This window comes from Nicotiana tomentosiformis, chromosome 8, assembly GCF_000390325.3.
Source record: "Nicotiana tomentosiformis chromosome 8, ASM39032v3, whole genome shotgun sequence".
In the NCBI taxonomy this organism is placed as follows: Eukaryota; Viridiplantae; Streptophyta; class Magnoliopsida; order Solanales; family Solanaceae; genus Nicotiana; species Nicotiana tomentosiformis.
This window is the reverse complement of record NC_090819.1, coordinates 119,678,105-119,696,020: the sequence shown is the minus strand read 5'-3', so window position 1 is coordinate 119,696,020 and position 17,916 is coordinate 119,678,105. Positions and strand designations below refer to the sequence as shown.

The 17,916-nt window shown below is 36.0% G+C and overlaps 2 protein-coding genes across 2 annotated transcripts; both read right to left on the bottom strand.

The window, feature by feature from the left end:
* Positions 1 to 1,872: 1,872 nt before the first annotated feature.
* Positions 1,873 to 6,397, bottom strand: LOC138898059 (uncharacterized). The gene is made up of 4 exons (XM_070184091.1): positions 6,210 to 6,397; positions 5,888 to 6,081; positions 4,316 to 4,429; positions 1,873 to 2,327 (listed from the first exon to the last, which is right to left on the bottom strand). Exons 1-4 carry the CDS (start codon positions 6,395 to 6,397, stop codon positions 1,873 to 1,875), a joined length of 951 nt encoding a protein of 316 aa, XP_070040192.1.
* Positions 6,398 to 9,359: 2,962 nt separating this feature from the next.
* LOC104103236 (plasma membrane ATPase 1-like) lies at positions 9,360 to 17,248 on the bottom strand. The gene is made up of 22 exons (XM_009611127.4): positions 17,003 to 17,248; positions 16,188 to 16,292; positions 15,850 to 15,969; positions 15,643 to 15,741; positions 15,415 to 15,552; positions 15,185 to 15,319; positions 14,635 to 14,814; positions 14,227 to 14,433; positions 13,984 to 14,103; positions 13,350 to 13,469; positions 12,992 to 13,114; positions 12,580 to 12,684; positions 12,353 to 12,497; positions 12,079 to 12,243; positions 11,764 to 12,002; positions 11,656 to 11,688; positions 11,439 to 11,520; positions 10,955 to 11,115; positions 10,586 to 10,792; positions 10,279 to 10,464; positions 9,992 to 10,170; positions 9,360 to 9,832 (listed from the first exon to the last, which is right to left on the bottom strand). Exons 2-22 carry the CDS (start codon positions 16,245 to 16,247, stop codon positions 9,736 to 9,738), a joined length of 2,901 nt encoding a protein of 966 aa, XP_009609422.1. The 5' UTR covers positions 16,248 to 16,292; positions 17,003 to 17,248; the 3' UTR covers positions 9,360 to 9,735.
* Positions 17,249 to 17,916: the final 668 nt, after the last annotated feature.

The window sequence follows — 17,916 nt, the reverse complement described above, 5'->3', positions numbered from 1 at the left end:
AGAGACTTAAACAAGTCTACGTACCTTCTTTTCTTTACCTGGAATCACAAACCCTTCAAGTTGTTCCATGTAGATTTCTTCCCCCAAATCTCCATTTAAGAAGGCCGTCTTAACGTCCATTTGATGAATTTCAAGACCATAAACTGCAACTAATGCTACTAATGTTCGTATGGACGTAATTCTTGTAACTGGAGAGTAAGTATCAAAATAGTCAAGACCTTCTCGTTGTCTATACCCTTTGACCACAAGTCTTGCCTTATATTTATCAATAGTGCCATCATTTTTCATTTTCCTCTTAAAAATTCATTTAGAACCTAACGGTTTATTTCCGGGAGGAAGATCAACTAATTTTCATGTATGGTTGTTCAATATGAATTCTATTTCACTATTGACTGTCTCTTTCCAAAATAATGATTCCGAAGAAGACATAGCTTCTTTAGATATCCGAGACTCATTTTCTAATAAGAAAGTCACAAAATTTGGTCCAAATAAAGTAGACATTTTTTGATATTTACTACGTTTTGGATCCTCCTGATTAGACGTACTTTATTTTGTTTCTTCCCGACGTCGTTTATATCCTTCAACAATCGACTCACATTCATTTTTATACGGATATATATTTTCAAAGAACTCAGCATTATCTAATTCTATAACTGTATTATTATGAATGTCGGGATTTTCTGATTTATGAACCAGAAATCGATATGCTTTACTATTGGTTGCATATCCTATAAAAACACAATCAACAATTTTCGGTCCTATCTTTACCCTTTTGGGTTTAGGAACTTGCACTTTTGCCAAACACCCCCACACTTTAAAATAATTCAAGTTGGGCTTCCTTCCTTTACATTTTTCATATGGAATGGATTGCGTTTTTCTATGGGGTACTCGATTTAGTATCGGGTTAGCCGTAAGAATGGCTTCCTCCCACAAGTTTTGTGACAAACCAGAACTTATCAACAAGGCATTTATCATCTCCTTTAATAAACGATTCTTTCTTTCCGTAATCCCATTGGATTGAGGAGTGTAAGGGGCCGTTGTTTGATGAATAATTCCATATTCCAAACATATTTATTCAAAAGAAGATTCATATTCACCACCCCTATCACTTCTTATTATTTTGATTTTCTTATTAAGTTGTGTTTCAACATCATTTTTGTATTGTTTGAATGCCTCTATTGCTTAATCTTTACTATTAAGTAAGTAAACATAGAAATATCGAGTATTATCGTCAATAAAAGTTATGAAATACTTCTTTCCACCGCGAGATGGTATTGACTTCATGTCGCAAATATCTTTGTGAATTAAGTCTAAAGGATTTGAATTCCTTTCAACTGACTTATAAGAATGTTTAACATACTTAGATTTCACATATATTTGACATTTCGATTTGTAGCATTTAAACTTAGGCAATACTTCCAAATTAATCATTTTTCGCAAGGTTTTATAATTGACATGTCCCAAACGTATATGCCATAAATCATTTGACTCAAGTAAGTAAGAAGAAGCTGAAATTTTATTATTCTCAACGACCATTACATTCAGTTTGAAAAGGCCTTCAGTGAGGTAACCTTTCCCTACAAACATCTCATTCTTACTTATTACAACCTTATCAGATACAAAAACACACTTAAACCAGATCTTGACGAGAAGTGCAGTAGAGACTAAGTTCTTCCTAATTTCAGGAACATGAAGGATGTTGTTCAGAGTCACCACCTTGCCGGAAGTCATTTTCAGAAATATCTTGCCACATACTTCAATCTTGGTCGTTGCAGAATTTCCCATAGAAAGCGTCTCTTAGGGTCCATCGGGAGCATAAGTAGAAAACGCTTCTCTAACAGCACAAACATGGCGAGTGGCTCCAGAATCAATCTACCATTCCTTAGGATTTCCCACCAGGTTGCATTCAGAAAGCATAGTACATAAGTCATCAATATCCTCATGCTTTTCAACCATGTTTGCTTGACCCTTCCTTTTGTCTTTCCTTGGAGCACAACAATCTGCAGATTTATGTCCAGTTTTCCCACAGTTGTAGCAATTTTCTTTGAACCGCTTCTTGCTTGAGTTGCTTTTTGGTCCAGAAGGCTTCTTCCTCTTTCTATTATTTTGTGGAGAATCCTCAACAATGTTTGCTTCCATTATTGTTGAGTTTCCACGACCTTTCTTTTCAGAAGCTTTGTTGTCCTCTTCGATCCTCAACCGAACAATGAGATCTTCGAGCGACATCTCCTTGCGTTTGTGTTTCAAGGAATTTTTGAAGTCCTTCCACAAAAGAGGCAGCTTCTCAATCATCGCTGCAACTTGGAATGCTTCATTGATGACAAGACCTTTAATGAAAATTCTATTAGTAATAATAATATAATTAATATTTTCAACATAAGTATTAATTCGACTTATACTTTCAGCAAAAAGATCGTGAATAATCACTTGCAATTCCTAGACTTGGGTAATAATAGACTTAGGATCTACCATTTTGTAGTCCAAAAATTGTGCGGCAACGAATTTCTTCAACCTGGCATCCTCAGATTTGTATTTATTTTCAAGCGCAATCCACAGTTCTTTTGACGTCTCCACATTACTATAGACGTTATATAGATCGTCCTCTAACCCTCTAAGAATGTAATTCTTGCACAAAAAATCAGAATGCTTCCACGCCTCAGTCACGAGAAAGCATTCATTTTCTAGAGTGAATAAGAACATCTTCCTTAATGAACTTCTGTAGACTTAAAGTCGTTAAGTAGAAAAACATCTTTTGCTGCCACCGCTTGAAATCAATTCTGAAAAAAATTTCGGGCTTTTCTGTCGGTGCCAATACCGGTGTTGTTCGGCTTTTTGATGCATTGACAGTCTGATTTTGTCCAATTTCACTCCTCACTTTGAGGTTATGAAAACGGTCGATGCAATAGTAATACCCAACAAGAGTCGGGGTCGAATTTCGCAGGGAGCTATATGAATGGGTGTTAGTAGTATATCTTAGCGCGTGAGTTTGTATATGTAAATTTGCACTTCCGAAATATTTGGGTTTGCTTAAAAATCTAAACTAAACTACGATTGCGATTCAATTAATGAAACTAGAAAATTGTTTTTATTGTTTTCCAAATGATATAAAAGGCCTAGGGCTATGACATTCACCTAGGTGTTTGCCTAATGAGTTGTAAACTTACAACTTATTTTATTGGTCAGGGTGTATTATAGCTATTAACACTCAAAAACCCACTCAATACCTCTCGGTCAGAGAGTGATTTTACCCAATTTGGCTTTCTCAAGTCCAAATGGATATTGAACAAAATAGTTGATAAGAAGCTCAAATCGGGTTTTACTATCTCTAGGTTCAACCCTTTAATTGGGTTGATCAATCTCTCGATTGACCCAATGTCTTGCTAGCCAGATTTTCCTAGACTATCTCTCTCTTTCTCAAGTAGAGACTAAGTCAAATAAGCATGAATTAATGTTTGCAACCATTAATTCTTCAAATAAAAACAAGAACAAGGCTAGATAATAAACACCAAACCATAAATAAGCAATAAATCAAACACCCATTAAGTTTACACACTAAGGTTGAGTCACAACCCTAGTAAAAATTTAGCTACTCATGCTTAAACTAGAAGAAACAGGAGAAGAAATTATAATTAAACTCATATTGATAATTAAAATGATGAAATCAATATTCAAAAAGCTCAAAATAGCAAAAACTACTAAAAAGAGTAAAAGAAACCTTCTACTGTAGCAGTTGATGTAAAAAGGTGAACTAAAAAAGTAAAACTCTTTTATTTATACAAAGTTGGAATTTTCAGACAAAAATACCCTTTCAGATGTTCTGCGGCCGCACAATTCCATGTGCGGTCCGGACTTTGTTTCAGCTTGGAAAGGTTGGAAATCTGCGGCCGCGTGATAATGAAGTGCGGCCGCACTGCCCTCTTTCTGCGGTCCGCACAATAATATCTGCGGTCGCACTTTTTTCTTCTGCTGTCCGCACATGAAATTGTGCGGCCGCGTAGCTCTTCTTCTGCAGCTGCATAATAATTGTGCGGTCCGCACTTGTGTTGGACTGGAGGTGCAGGTTCTCTGAACTTTTTCTCTGACTCAGCTTCTGCTGCCGCACAATTCGTGTGTGGTCCACATCTTGCAACACTCTTTGATGGAATTGCTTCACGACCTGCAGCCGCAGATGATATTCTGCGGTCCGCACTTTGAGCTTTTATGCCTGTTTTTGTCCTTGAGTTCAGATTACTCCTTCTTCAGTTGGATTTCATCTCGGGAGTTTATCTTCCAATATTCCTGCAATTAAGTACATTTTATCAGTTTTCGGGAATACAATTAAGTGCTTTTGGACTAAAACGAAAGCTAAAAGGCGCAAATAAGTAGTCAAAATTCTCACTTATCATAGTCATCATAAGAACAACCTGGTTTCCGTTCTCAGTTGTCATTTCTGTAAAAGAATAACACAAACAAACATTTAATATACAACAAAGTTTTTATATCTTCAAACCGAATAAAACTGGAGTAGAAAATCACGTAGATTTTAATCTCCAATGGAGTAGAAAATTGCTAGGATTTTAATCTCCAAATAACAGATAGTAAACCAAAACAGAATATACGTTAAAGTAAACAAATAGAGTAGAAAATCACGAAGGCTTTAATCTCCAAAACGGGAGTAGAAAACCATACGGGTTTTAGTCTCCAGAACAGTATGTATAATACAAATACATTATATAAAATTAAGTTCCTTAAGCTTGTTAGTGTACTGTATTTGTAAAATAATTCTGGAGAAGGAAAAATAATGCATAAATAGAAATGTAGAAGAAACAAAATTTAATCCGAGCCCACTGAATTTATAGTGTTTCTTTAAGGAACTTAATCCCCTCCTAGTACCCGAGGTTGTGGATTATTTTCTCCCAGGATAGAATAGATTACACACTGGTGTAGCGGTACTTCAAACCCCAATGTTTCAACGAGCACAAATGGCGGCAGAAAATCACACTTACGTTATTTGTTTTATAAGAAAACAATGCAGAAAGGAAAAGGAGAATTCAGAAATTTCGTAAGAAAAATTTGAGGGAATGGTCTACTATTTATAGCCAACATGTTGCAACTCTTTACCATCATCAGTTGATATTCATAAATTTTCTTGATTTGTATAACCAAATTACCGCAGATATCATGAAGTAAAATGGACAAGAAAAGAAATATACACTAAGGGTGTGTTTGGCATGAAGGAAAGTGTATTCCTAAAAAATATTTTCATGAAAAATGAGTGATTTTATCACTTATTTTCTCTTGTTTGGTTGGTGAGTGAAAAACTTTTTTCGGAAATATTTTTTAGTGTTTGGTTAGAGAGTAAAAAATATTTTTTAGGAAAAATAAATTTTTATGCTACTCTCCTGACTCCCCCTTTGTTATGGATTTTAGAAAAAATATGCAAGCAGCAAGAAAGTTGAAAATAAGATTGAAAAACTGTCTCTAAAATTTTATTAATCACAGGGCCTTAAATAGCCAAATAAATAAAGTAGTAGTATCCTCCTACAACTAAATTACTAAACTCTTATTATAATTAAAATTCTGAATCTTCTAGCAGGCTCATCCTAAAACTAAACAACTAATTATTCTAGAAAACAGTAGCAGTAACAGATGCAAAATCCAACACTCCTCCTTGTTTCTGTTGCTGCAGTCTAAAGTAGATCATCCTCAATTCCTTCTTCTGCTATTAGTGCTTGTGCATGAGCATCTTTGAACTTGTACACTTTTGTAACATGACATTTTTGTTTGCAATTTCCACATAATGCATCAGGTCTCCACCAACAAATTTTTTCTAAGTTTGTTTTCTTTTTGCAATATTTGCAATAAGGATAATCGACTTTTTCTTTTTAGTGTTTCGCATAAAAAATACCCTCAGTAACTTTGTCTTGTATGAAGGCCCTTCTTTGCTCTTGTGCTTGAAGAGCACTTATTAATTCTGCAACAGAGATGGTAGAGAGATCTTTAGACTCTTCCAGAGAGGAAATTTCGGATTCAAATCTCTCGGGAATTGTCACAAAAAAAATTTCAACTATTCTGTCATCTTTGAAATCCTCGCCAAGTAACCTGATTTTATTGACAATTAAAGAAATTCGGTCAGAATACTTAGTGATGGTCTCATTATTCTAAGAGATTCAAAATCTCTTTTTAAATTTAAAATCTGATTTTGTCTGCCTCGTTCACTTCCTTGATACTTCTGTTTGAGTATTTTCCAAGCTTCTTTTATTGTCTCACATGCAATGATTTTAGAGAAGATTAAATCTGCAACTGAATTTTGAATTATAGTTTTGGCTTTGTATTTTTTGGTTTTCTCATCTGAATGAGCTTTGATTTGGGCAAGGGTAGGATTTGCAGGAAGTGGTTGTATACATTTGTCTTCCATTACAACTTCTCATAGATCATAAGCTTCAAGATAAGATTTCATCTTCACTGACCAAATCTGATAGTTTTCACCAGTTAAAGTTTGTGGGGGTATTCAAAGAGAGACCGCTACTTGCCATTGTTAAAAATTTGGTTAAAAATTGGTATGGGTAAAAATGCGTATGGTTTAAAAGTGGTTGAAATTTGTTATTTTTCAGCGAATTCAGAGATCCATCAAGATCAATGGAGGCTCTGATACCATTGTTATAGATTTTAGAAAAACTATGCAAGCAGCAAGAAGGTTGAAAATAGGATTGAAAAACTGTCTCTAAAATTTTATTAATCATAGGGCTTTAAATAGCAAAATAAATAAAGTAGTATACTCCTCCTACAACTGAATTACTAAACTCTTACTATAATTAAAATTCTGAATCTTCTAGCAGACTCCTCCTAAAACTGAACAACTAATTATTCTAGAAAATAGTAGCAGTAGCAGATGCAAAATCCAACACCGCTTCCCCCAAGTCCCAATGTTTCATGTGCCCCCCTCAACCCCAAATACTCAATGTTTTCAGGACTCTATATGCCTCAAAAATTTAATTATTAATTTAAAAATTCACACAAACCCAAAGAAACTAATGTGTTGCTATACTTTTTTTACGCAAAAATAATGTTAAAATTTGTGCTCCATAACTAAAAAGAAAATAATCATTTTTTGGTTGAAAAATAAAGTATTCTTTCTACAATATGAAAATAAAGTACTCATTTTGTTGAAACAAAAGAAAATATTTTCTTCTATATCGTGAAAAGAAAATACTTATTTTGTTGAAATGAAAGAAAATATTTTTTCTACATCATGAAATGAAAATACTCTTTTTGTTGAAATGAAAGAAAATATTTTTTACCACATCATTTTGTTGAAATGAAAAAAAATACTTTTTATATTATTTTATTAAAATGAAAGAAAATACTTTTTACTACATCATTTTGCTGAAATGAAAGAAAATACTTTTTCTAAATCATGAAAAAAGTACTTTTTTTATATCATGAAAAGAAAATAATCAATTGTTGAAATGAAAAACAAAAAAGTACTATATTCATAACATGAAAAAAAGTACTATTAATAATAGGGAAAAAGGGTTAAAAATACCCTTCTACTATTAGAAAAGGATCGTTTGTACCTTCCCTTATACTTTTGGTTCACCCTTACTCTCGACGTTACAAAAGTGATGCAAAAATACCCCTCCCTCGTTAAGGCCCTCCACCATGGCCACAATCATCCCACGCAGACTGATATTTCACTGAGGTGGACGCCACATGGCATGCCCCGCCACCATCCCAAACCCCATTTTACCCTCTCCCCCTACTTCTTCTTCTTCCACCACCATCTTCTCCCTCACCCAACCACCACTGCCACATTTTTCTTTTTCTCTTTTTAAATTCAAAAAGAAATCACAAAGACCACTACCTTATTTCCATAGTTCCATTACTGCTGCCACATCTTCTTTCTAAATTGCCGCATCTCACATTAATTTTGAACATTTGGCGTCTATCATATTGAAGGAAAACAAACAAACAAAATGCCAGCCACCGTTCTCTTACTCTATTAAGCGAAATATATCAGTTATAAGCAAATTATCCATTGGAATACCACATTAAGAACCATTAAACTAAGATCCGACTATTACAAAAAGTTTCATATACTAACAGGTAATAATTGAATTCAAATCCTAAATAGTAAAAAGCTAAAACCTTTCATATCAGGCTATAGTCACAACCAAACCATGGATAAAAAGTAAAATCATCGTACCAGTGTATCCACGACTTCGGCATACCGAAAAACTATGAATCACATGCAGAATGAAAGTTAAATTCATCATAGAAAATAAGAAGAATTTCTGGTACAAATTAGTATAAGTTGGCATGAAAAATCAAATGCCTCTAAGAATCGGCAGAAATTAGTAATCAGTAAATCTTACTTTTTCATTTAAATATTTATTTTTGGGTGATGGTTGGGTGAAGGGGGAGATAGTGGTGGAAAAAGAGAACGTGGAGGGAGGAGTAAAATGGAGTTGGAACGGTGAGATGGCATGTCACGTGGCGTCCACCTCAACTAAATGTCAGTCCGCGTGGGATGATGGTGGCCATGGTGGAGGGCCCTAACGGATGAGGGGTATTTTTGCACCACTTTTGTAACGTCAGGGGTATGAGTGGACCAATAGTATAACGGAGGGGTATAAATGATCATTTTCGCATAGTAGAAGGGTAATTTTGACCCTTTTTCCTTAATAATATTTCTATTTAGGGTAGGAGTGGGGGGCATGGGGTGGGGGTGAATTGGTGGGGGTTGGTGGGGATGGGGAATAGATTTGGGGAATGTTGAAAAAGAGTTTTGAAAAATGTTTTCCCTTCTCTTGATAGGGAAAATATTTTTCTCCAATCGGAGGAAAATGAGTTCACGAGCATTTAAGCCAACCAAACATGAAAAAATTGAAAAACATATTCCTTTCATACCAAACATACCCTAATAGTATCCTGATCAAATAGCTTGACGCGAACTAGCAGAAACTCTTGGAACAAGTGAAGTTATAAGTCACCAAATTAGCATCTTATGAAGAATTTTGACATTCTTTACTCTTGTTAAACAATCACACAATTGTTTTGTCCATGGATAACAATGGTATTATGGCACGTGGACTTTTGAGATAAATATAACATGGTATTATTAGGTACTTAAATACATAAAAGTGCAATCTAATAATAATGAAAGAAATTGCCATTGATGGAATGCTTTGGCATAGTCATAGCTGCTTGTATCAGATTCCTGAATATATAAAAGGGCAGTCCGGTGCACTAAGCTCCGCTATACGCGAGATCGGAAAATGACCGGATCACAAGGGTCTATTTGCTAGTCTTGCTTTTGTTATTATGTATCTTTGAGTCCAACTCAGAAACTCAGATTAACAGTGTATGGATAGGAGGTAAAGAACAAACAACACATTCATACAGATTAATCAAGTACTTAGTTTTATTCCAAAATCTGCTACAATTCAATAATTTTCTCCATGAATCTTCATTACATCAACCCAAGACCCAATATTCATGCACCCAAAATGGTGCTTCTTATTCTTCTTTCTTCTTGTCACAGCTGTTGTGAACTACAAAAGAATTAAAGGACTAACTCAAACTTGCACTTTTGCTGCAGCAGACAGACTGGAATTGGAAACCCTTGGTTTTATTGACAATCTTGTGCAGATGGTTAAGCTTTTTGCACAAGCTAAATCATAAACTAAAATAGCAAACTTAATTAAAGCAAATAATTCTACCCTCCCTTTCAGTGTGTGTAGGACTCTCTTTTCGTTAGACAGTATAATGTGGATTGACATGATCAACATCTAATCCTCTAAGCTTTGCAAAGGATTCTACTCTCCCTTTCAGTGTGTGAAGTTCCCTTAACCTGTCAAGTAAAAGAACACAATTAAACCAAATATCAGCTTATCAGGAACAACACAAACTTTTAGCTGCATTGTTGAAAGGGTAAAATATAGGCAAAGTAAAGCTTCTATTTTGAGATTAAAAAACTTAACAGGAATCCTTAGAGAAAAGATATTCTTACCTTGCAATCTCTGCGCGCCTTTTTGCTTCCTCAGCCATCAAGCTGATATCCCTGAAAGTGTAATTTTCAGGAAACGTTCTAGTTTCTACGGATTGAAGGCCATGAATTGTTCTCTGTTCAGCAGCCCATGCTGCTTCGCGTGCTTCCTTACCAAAATCCTTTCTGTTGGTGAAAGCCGTCTGGTAATTGCAAATATGTTACATTATATGGCTAGAACCAAGGAAATATTTGGCCTTGTGAAGAAGAATATGCAGTTTAACACAGCAAAGTTTTAGTTTTTTGCTCACCTTTTGGTTCAGTAGTAAGCCCCAGGCTCTCCCACTGAGAGCATATCGAACAGCAAATTTGATGGGATCAAGCAGAAAATAGGTAACAATATTAAACAACCAGATCACACCAGTCCATCTCCATCCAATCTTCTCAATCCCAGCAAATTTAACCGATGTTACCATAGCAGACATAAAGGTTGCAACCTGTAAGCAAGAGAAACAAGGAGGGAAAATGAGACTCCTATAGATTAATCCTGGAGTTGGTCACCTAGATATGGAACTTCCCAAAAGGGGAAGTAAAGAAAAAAAGAAGGTAAATACTTACCATCTGAGCAACAATAAAGGCAGCAACAAGGAGAAGGCCGGGTCTTTCCATGAATGACCACCCTCTGGACCGTGTAACAAAGATCAAAGCTTGGCTAATGGTGCTAACTTGGAGATATACAGCTGATGCTAGTTTTGCATTTAGAGAATCAGAGATGACTTTGTTTGCTGGAATATGTTTGTTGAAATCTTCCACGTTAAAGGCATTCTGAGGAGAAAGGAACATGATAAGTGATTAATCTTGCCCAAATACAATATTGAGTGGCCAACGTACAAATCGCTCAGCTTCATTCATCGTTCAACAGTTTTCCTCTCAGTATATGGAGATGCATAGTATTATGTTACATGAAAGAATTAGAGGTGCAAGTACCGCAAAGAAGCTGGTCTCAAAAGTTAAATAGAAGAATAAAGCAGTCATCAAGGCAAGGTAACTGCCTATCACAATTCCTGTTGCAAATATTTCGCTGAGCTTCCAACTGTCAGGAAGTGGGGATGGCTTGACTCTGTCTTTGGATATAGTCATGATTGTGCCTGTAAACAATTTCCAATTGTTCAATAAGTAAACGAATATACACAAAGAACATAACATCAAAGGGGAGCCTTGGAGTAACGGTAAAGTTGTCTCTGTGTAATCTATAGGTTATGGGTTCAAGCCGTGGAAGAAGCCACTACATCACATCCCTAGGGGTGCGGCCCTTTCCCGGACTCTGCGTGAATGCGGGATGCTTTGTGCACCGGGCTGCCTCTTTTTTTTTTTTAACATGAAGAACATAACATCAATCATATCTTTGCCAAAATTATGAAACGTACAAGACAATGCAACCACGGAACGGAAGAGACTAGTGAACCCTCACCATCATTAAGAATGGCAATGACAAGGACCATGAAAGGGGGAAAATTGAATCTCCAAAATGCAGTCAGCAACATGAACCCCAACTGTTTGGTCATTACAAACATGAGATACATTTTGCAAGAGAGAGAGAGAGAGAGAGAGAGAGAGAGGAAGTTATTCTCTTTTTTCATCAAGAATATAGTTCAGGTTCCAGAATATAATGACCAAGCATAACTTACCACAATACGGATTGTGATGGACACTGCATATATCTGGACAAAAGAAAGCTTAAGCATTAGTACCATGTTAAGATATCTTTGTGGATGAAGCAAGGGAGTTTTACTTACTGTGTAATTTTTCATTCTCTGGAAAATGGCACGGCTTGTCAAAACAGCGTGGATAATAACACTTAGTCCTGGTTCAGTCAGAACTATATCCGAAGCGCCTCGAGCTGCATCTGTTGAATCTGCCACAGCAATTCCTATATCTGCTTTCTTCAGTGCAGGTGCATCATTGACTCCATCACCAGTCATACCGCAAATGTGTTTCCTGCTTTGTAAGATTCTCACGATTTCGTACTTGTGCTCTGCAAGGAATAATATATTTAGATTATAATACAAAATGAAGAATATTAAAGCCTTTTGCCTCTTTAACTTTATTACCAGGAAAGACACCGGCAAATCCATCAGCGCTTTCGATGAGTTCTTCAATTGGAAGGACTGCAGCTGAAGCATCCTTTTGTTCTCCAAGCAAAAACGATGAAGGATACATGTTTGTGCCCATTCCAAGACGTCTTCCAGTTTCCTTAGCTATAGCCAACTGGTCACCTGGTAAAAGTACGAATAAGTGACAGCTTATTTACATAATAGGAGTTGGCTCAAAGTGCTAATAACGAGAAAAATGTAACAAGGTAAAAGCATTATCTGTTGAGAAAACCTGTAATCATCTTAACACTAACTCCAAGTTCGAGAGCTCTTCTGATTGTTTCAGCACTGTCATGACGTGGTGGATCAAAGAGAGGGAGAAGACCAACAAATTCCCAAGGGCCACCAGGACTGTCCTTTTTACCTTCTGGTACTTCCTATAAGAAAAATAAACTCACTTGACATCATTTTGAGAGCAAAAACTTCATTCAAATTGACCAAGTCAAGGGGCCTAATTACCTGGCGAGCAACTGCTAGAGATCGAAGCCCACGTTCAGCAAATTTGTCTATTACCGTATGCACTCTATTTTGAATGTCTGATTTGTTCCATGTCAGGTTCAAAATCTAAAAGTTACAGAGAACATATCAGAAGAGTTTTATTTAATCTGTTGACTACCAAGTTCTGAAATAACTATGGATGCTACATTCCACCTTTCTGATGAATATGAACCAAAGCGATCAAACTTTACCATCACTTGCTCTAAATTGATTGAAAACTTAGGACTAGTGATGATCAATTATGCAAGTATGTTATCAAGTTCTTTATTTGATCCATGAGCTTAGAATGGAAAAGCTCAAACTTTAAAAGCATTTATATGGCAAATGTTCTCACTTCTCAGAGTCTTATCTATTAAAAGCATAGAGTCTCTACCTGCTCTGGGGCACCTTTGCTCACTCTGTGCATTTTACCAGCGGTGTCGAGGTAGGTAAGAGCTGTCCTCTTATCAGTTGGATTGAATGGAAGGAAATGAACCTCTGTGATACCAGCTCGTGCCTTAAAAGAAATCAATTAAACAGAACAATATTATCCCATTTCACAATAACAAAATGATAAAAGAGTGTTATAGAAGTTTAGTTGCTAAAGTGAGACTTGGGTGAGAGGGTTCTTGACCATTCAAATTCATCAAAACTGCTTTGAAAAAGTATTAACTAAGTAATGCTTGAATTTGTTTCATTTTTCATCTCTTTTTGAAAAGAGTTGCATGGAAGAGAATGGAATAATGCATTACCTCCTTAGGGTCGGCAAGCATGGATACTATAGCAGTATCAATTGCATCTTGATTTTCCAACCTTGAAGCTCTTGCAGCCATCAAAACCACCGTATCCTTTTCAACATCTTTGGCAAAAACCTATAAAAATTGATGAAATTAACAACTTTTGGTTCACAAATGACTGCTCATATCATGAACAATTTACTCGCCCCCTAAGCGCTCTTTTATCTACCATGAGTCTGCATCATTAGTTCTGAATCATGAAGTGCTTGCTTGATCCACTTATTGGACGTACAAATCTAAGAACTCTCTTATGACATGAGTTGAAGGTTGTCATTTTTATCGTCAATGTGCTTAGTGCTATACAACTAATATCGACATTTTGATTGCTCAATGCAATACAAAAACAAGTACCAAATAGGTACTGATTATATAACATCTTTGCTCTATGTCAGTACTATATATAGGATTTCAGATACTTGTGTAGTTGTGTTCCAGAACTGAAGTTGCAAAAGTTGAAAGACATTCCAATCTAATGATACGTTTTTATAAGACCATATTTATGCCCTGCTCTGACTAGGACCATCATTCTATCAGTTTAGCTGTTTACACATAGCTGATAAAAGCTCTTAAAAGAGGGTTTTAGGACAACCTCAATTAGATTTTTGTCCACTGATAGTTTGTTTAGAGTTAGAGTGCCAGTTTTATCACTGCACAAGACATCCATACCAGCCATCTCCTCTATAGCTGTCATTCTTTTTGTGATAGCTCCCTGCAATTAAGGGGTGTTATCAGTTACTACTTGCCAGTTATTAAAATATTCATTACTCTAGAAAGAGTGTTAACTTTCTTCATATCTCCTAAATCGATATATTGAATCGTGTACCCAACACACCTGCTGAGATAGTCGATGAGAACCAATGGCCATAGTTACGGAGAGAACTGTAGGCATGGCAATGGGGATACCACCAATGAGCAGAACAAGAAGGCTGTCAATGGCTTCACGAGGTGGTCGATGTTGCCCCCCAAATATTACAATGAGCTCAATGACCATACCAATTGCAATTGAGCAGATGCAAAAGTTACCAATTGAGGCTAATACCTGAAACCATCAAATAAATAGATAATTCTTCTTAATACCTGCCCCATCACGTACTTCAATGCATCCCGATTACTCTTAGAATTAGCTCTGACTAGTTTGGTATTATGGCAATATCAACCAAATTGAAATGCTGGACATTATGACCTTTAGGTACTAGAATAAGTAGTGAAGGAATAACGAGTAGGATATAATGCTCCTCACCTTCTGAAAATGTCCAACGTGTGTAGTATTTTCCACGAGATGAGCAGCCTTTCCAAAGAAAGTGTGAACTCCAGTAGCAATAACAACAGCTTCTAATTCACCTTGTTTGCATGTTGACCCAGAGTATACACCATCACCGGGATTTTTGGTAACTGGAAGTGACTCTCCGGTAAGAGCAGACTGCAGGACATATACTTAATCAAAAACCAGAATATTGAGTTGTCTATTGCATCAAATTGCTTGAATAGCCATTTTTTAAAAATTTCCTGTAACCCCAAAGCTGAACAGATTACTTTTTCAGTGGATGTCTAACAATTCCCTTCATTGCTTTTATGCAACATTTTGTTATAGAATGTCAATCAATTTGAATTGCTTTGTTTTACAGTTTTGCCAATTGTTCCTTCTCATTTTCAGTCCATCTTCCATACTGACTTAGGAGTGTTAGGACATTCAGACTGTTAGTTAAGCAACAGGAAATATTTAGGCTCTCTTCTGATTAGGCGTTCAGGTCAAGTTGCTTGTGACATAGACCAATTGGTTGAACTGATACCTGATCAATTTTCAAAGGATCACCGTTAAGTAGACGTGCATCAGATGGAATTATATCCCCTAGCTTTATGCTAATGATGTCGCCAGGAACCAAGACAGCTGCATCCTCTTCACTCCATTTCCCATCCCGTAAAACCTGATATATATGATTAAACATTCATGTACTATTAATCTATTGCAACCTTAATAATTACATGAAGATGCCATGTTATTTGCAGCTAGTTATCTGACCTTGGCTTTTGGAGCTAACCTAGCCATAAGAGCCGCAGCTGCATTTCCAGCGTTATTCTCTTCTATAAAACTAATTGTTGAGTTTATGATAAGTAGTGCAACAATGCCAACAAAATCTTGGTAATCAATTTCCTTGTGCTGTAACCAAAATATGTTCAACAGAAATCAGTTTCCAAATTATTGTATGTTCTTGATGATGTATCTGCAAATAAACACAAAATAATATACCTTTCCGTGTGGAAGAAAAAGAGCCATGATTGCTGCTGCTTCCATTACCCATGAAAGAGGATTCCACATAAATCCCAAGAACTTCAGTATTTTGCTTTCCTGTCAAATGAGGTGGAAAAGATATTTATTAAGATATGCAAATTAGAAGATGATTTTCTTGAAGGCGGCAAGTAAAAACAAGTAGAAGCAGCATTGAAAAAGAGATACCTTTTTCTCTTCGAGTTTGTTATGACCAAATACATTTAGACGTTTCTCAACCTCTGTAGAGTTGAGTCCCTCTTCTGTACATTTCAGGTTCTCGAAAACCTCCTTAATAGGAATATTTTCCTGTCACGTGAATAATAGGCGATTAAGGTTAGAACATTCTCATTCGTATCTCATATGATCCGCGACAGAATTTTCATCAGGACTAATACTTATATTGAGAGTTAGTCATAATATATTAGTCTGCCTCATATTTTTTGAACTTTTACTTGCACTGCAGTCCACATATCACAAGATTTAGTACAATTCATTGCTTTGTAAGACTTAAAACTAAATTTTACCAGATCAACAGTCTCATTGTTGATAGCCTCAAGAGTAGTGGTTGTGTTTTCTGTGCCCATTGTAGCTCACTTGCTTGGACCCCCAGCCAACAATTGGGAAAAGATCTACATTCGAAAAATGTTCTGTTGAATCACTTTTCACAGAAAACTTGCAACATGTTGAGGAACATGAATGGTAAAGAAGACAATATCGACACACACTATCAGGTGTAGTTTTACCAATCTATGCTTACTACAAAAAGTTATGTGTAATTGCTTTTTAATCTTGAGAGAATACCTTAAAAACTACACAATTTTCTGTAGCTCAAAATTCTAAAGGCATCAAATTCTAGCACTTTTTGATGAAAATGCATTTCATAACAAATAATACCAAGACTCCATAGCACAAACAATGTAATAAGTATCTCGACAGTCAAGTCATTTAAAAGGTAATTGCAGCTAAATATTTTTAATAAATATATACTTAGTAACCAGATAAAAATGGTAACAACGCACTATCACATTTAAATTAGACTATAGTACAAAAAATCTCTAATGTTGTGTATGTAACTAAAATCTTTCTTAAAATACAAACCGTTGGACTTAACCAGTCCGAAGATACTCTTAACATGATGTGATATTGTTTGTATTGGGACAAGCCTGCACGGTTTTTCCCTCACACCAATAAGAGATCACTACGCCTTGTATATGTAGGCTTCTCAACCTTTTCAACTAGCAATGTGGGACATTGTTCGCACATTAACACAAACATTACTTTAAAATATTGAAACAAGGGATTTCAATTGCATGCACAGTATAAGGAAAAAATGGCTTACCCTCGTGACTTGAGAAGGTGTGGAGAAGACGAAGAAGAGAGAGTGGGAGGAGGAATGAAGTATGAAACTCCATGGAATAAATAAGCAAAAACATTGCATTGTTTGTATCTTCGGAAACACTTAGGGATGATCTCAAGGACAACACATAATTAGTTACCGTACACAGCTTCTTAAGCTCCGTCAACAAGGCATCAATGGTAGCATCCATGAGGCCACAAGGCGTTTCTTTCAGTTTTTTACAGTTGTCGGTATTACCATAAACGGAAAGGGCGAATATTTCTTTTTAAAAGGTTGTTTGGTAAGTGCAAATTGGTTTAAGACTATTATTACTTCAAGTCCAGCAACAATATGTGTACGCAGAATTTAAACTTACCTTGTAAAAATAAAGAGACTGTTTTTAACCACGTTAATGAAAAGACAGACAAAAAAGGACAACACTTACAAGTTATGTAAAATTAACATAAAAAAATAATAAAATGTTAAAAATACCAAAATGAAAGAAATGACAACTAGTCCAACAGAATTTGAGAGTACGTGCTCATGCGTTCGGTATGAACAGTCTTTGACCACCTACCCTACTACCCTAATTTTTGAACTCCACGTCTTTCTATCAAGGGTCATGTCCTTGGTCAGCTGATGTTGTGCCATGTCTTGCCTAATCATCTCACTCAACTTCTTCTTCGGCTTACATCTACCTCTTCTTAGGCCCTTCAATGTCAACCTCTTACACCTGCTCGCGCGGGACGACTGTGCTTCTCCTCCTTACATGTTCAAACCATCTAAACCTTGCTTCCCGTATCTTGTCCTCATTAGGAGCCACACCCACCTTGTCGCGAATAACCTCATTCTTAATCTTATCTAACTTGGTATGCCCGCATATCTAGATCAATATTCTTATCTCTGCTACCTTCATC

Coding starts and splice junctions, on each gene's coding strand:
- LOC104103236 (XM_009611127.4), bottom strand. CDS start 16,247: ATGGGCACAGAAAACACAACCACTACTCTTGAGGCTATCAACAATGAG. Junction 13,115..13,349: donor TGCTTGCCGACCCTAAGGAG/GTAATGCATTAT, acceptor ATTTCTTTTAAG/GCACGAGCTGGTATCACAGA. Junction 11,521..11,655: donor CCATCACAATCCGTATTGTG/GTAAGTTATGCT, acceptor ATGACCAAACAG/TTGGGGTTCATGTTGCTGAC.
- LOC138898059 (XM_070184091.1), bottom strand. CDS start 6,397: ATGGAAGACAAATGTATACAACCACTTCCTGCAAATCCTACCCTTGCC. Junction 6,082..6,209: donor TGGAAAATACTCAAACAGAA/GTATCAAGGAAG, acceptor CAATAAAATCAG/GTTACTTGGCGAGGATTTCA. Junction 2,328..4,315: donor TAGTCCAAAAGCACTTAATT/GTATTCCCGAAA, acceptor TTTTCATTAAAG/GTCTTGTCATCAATGAAGCA.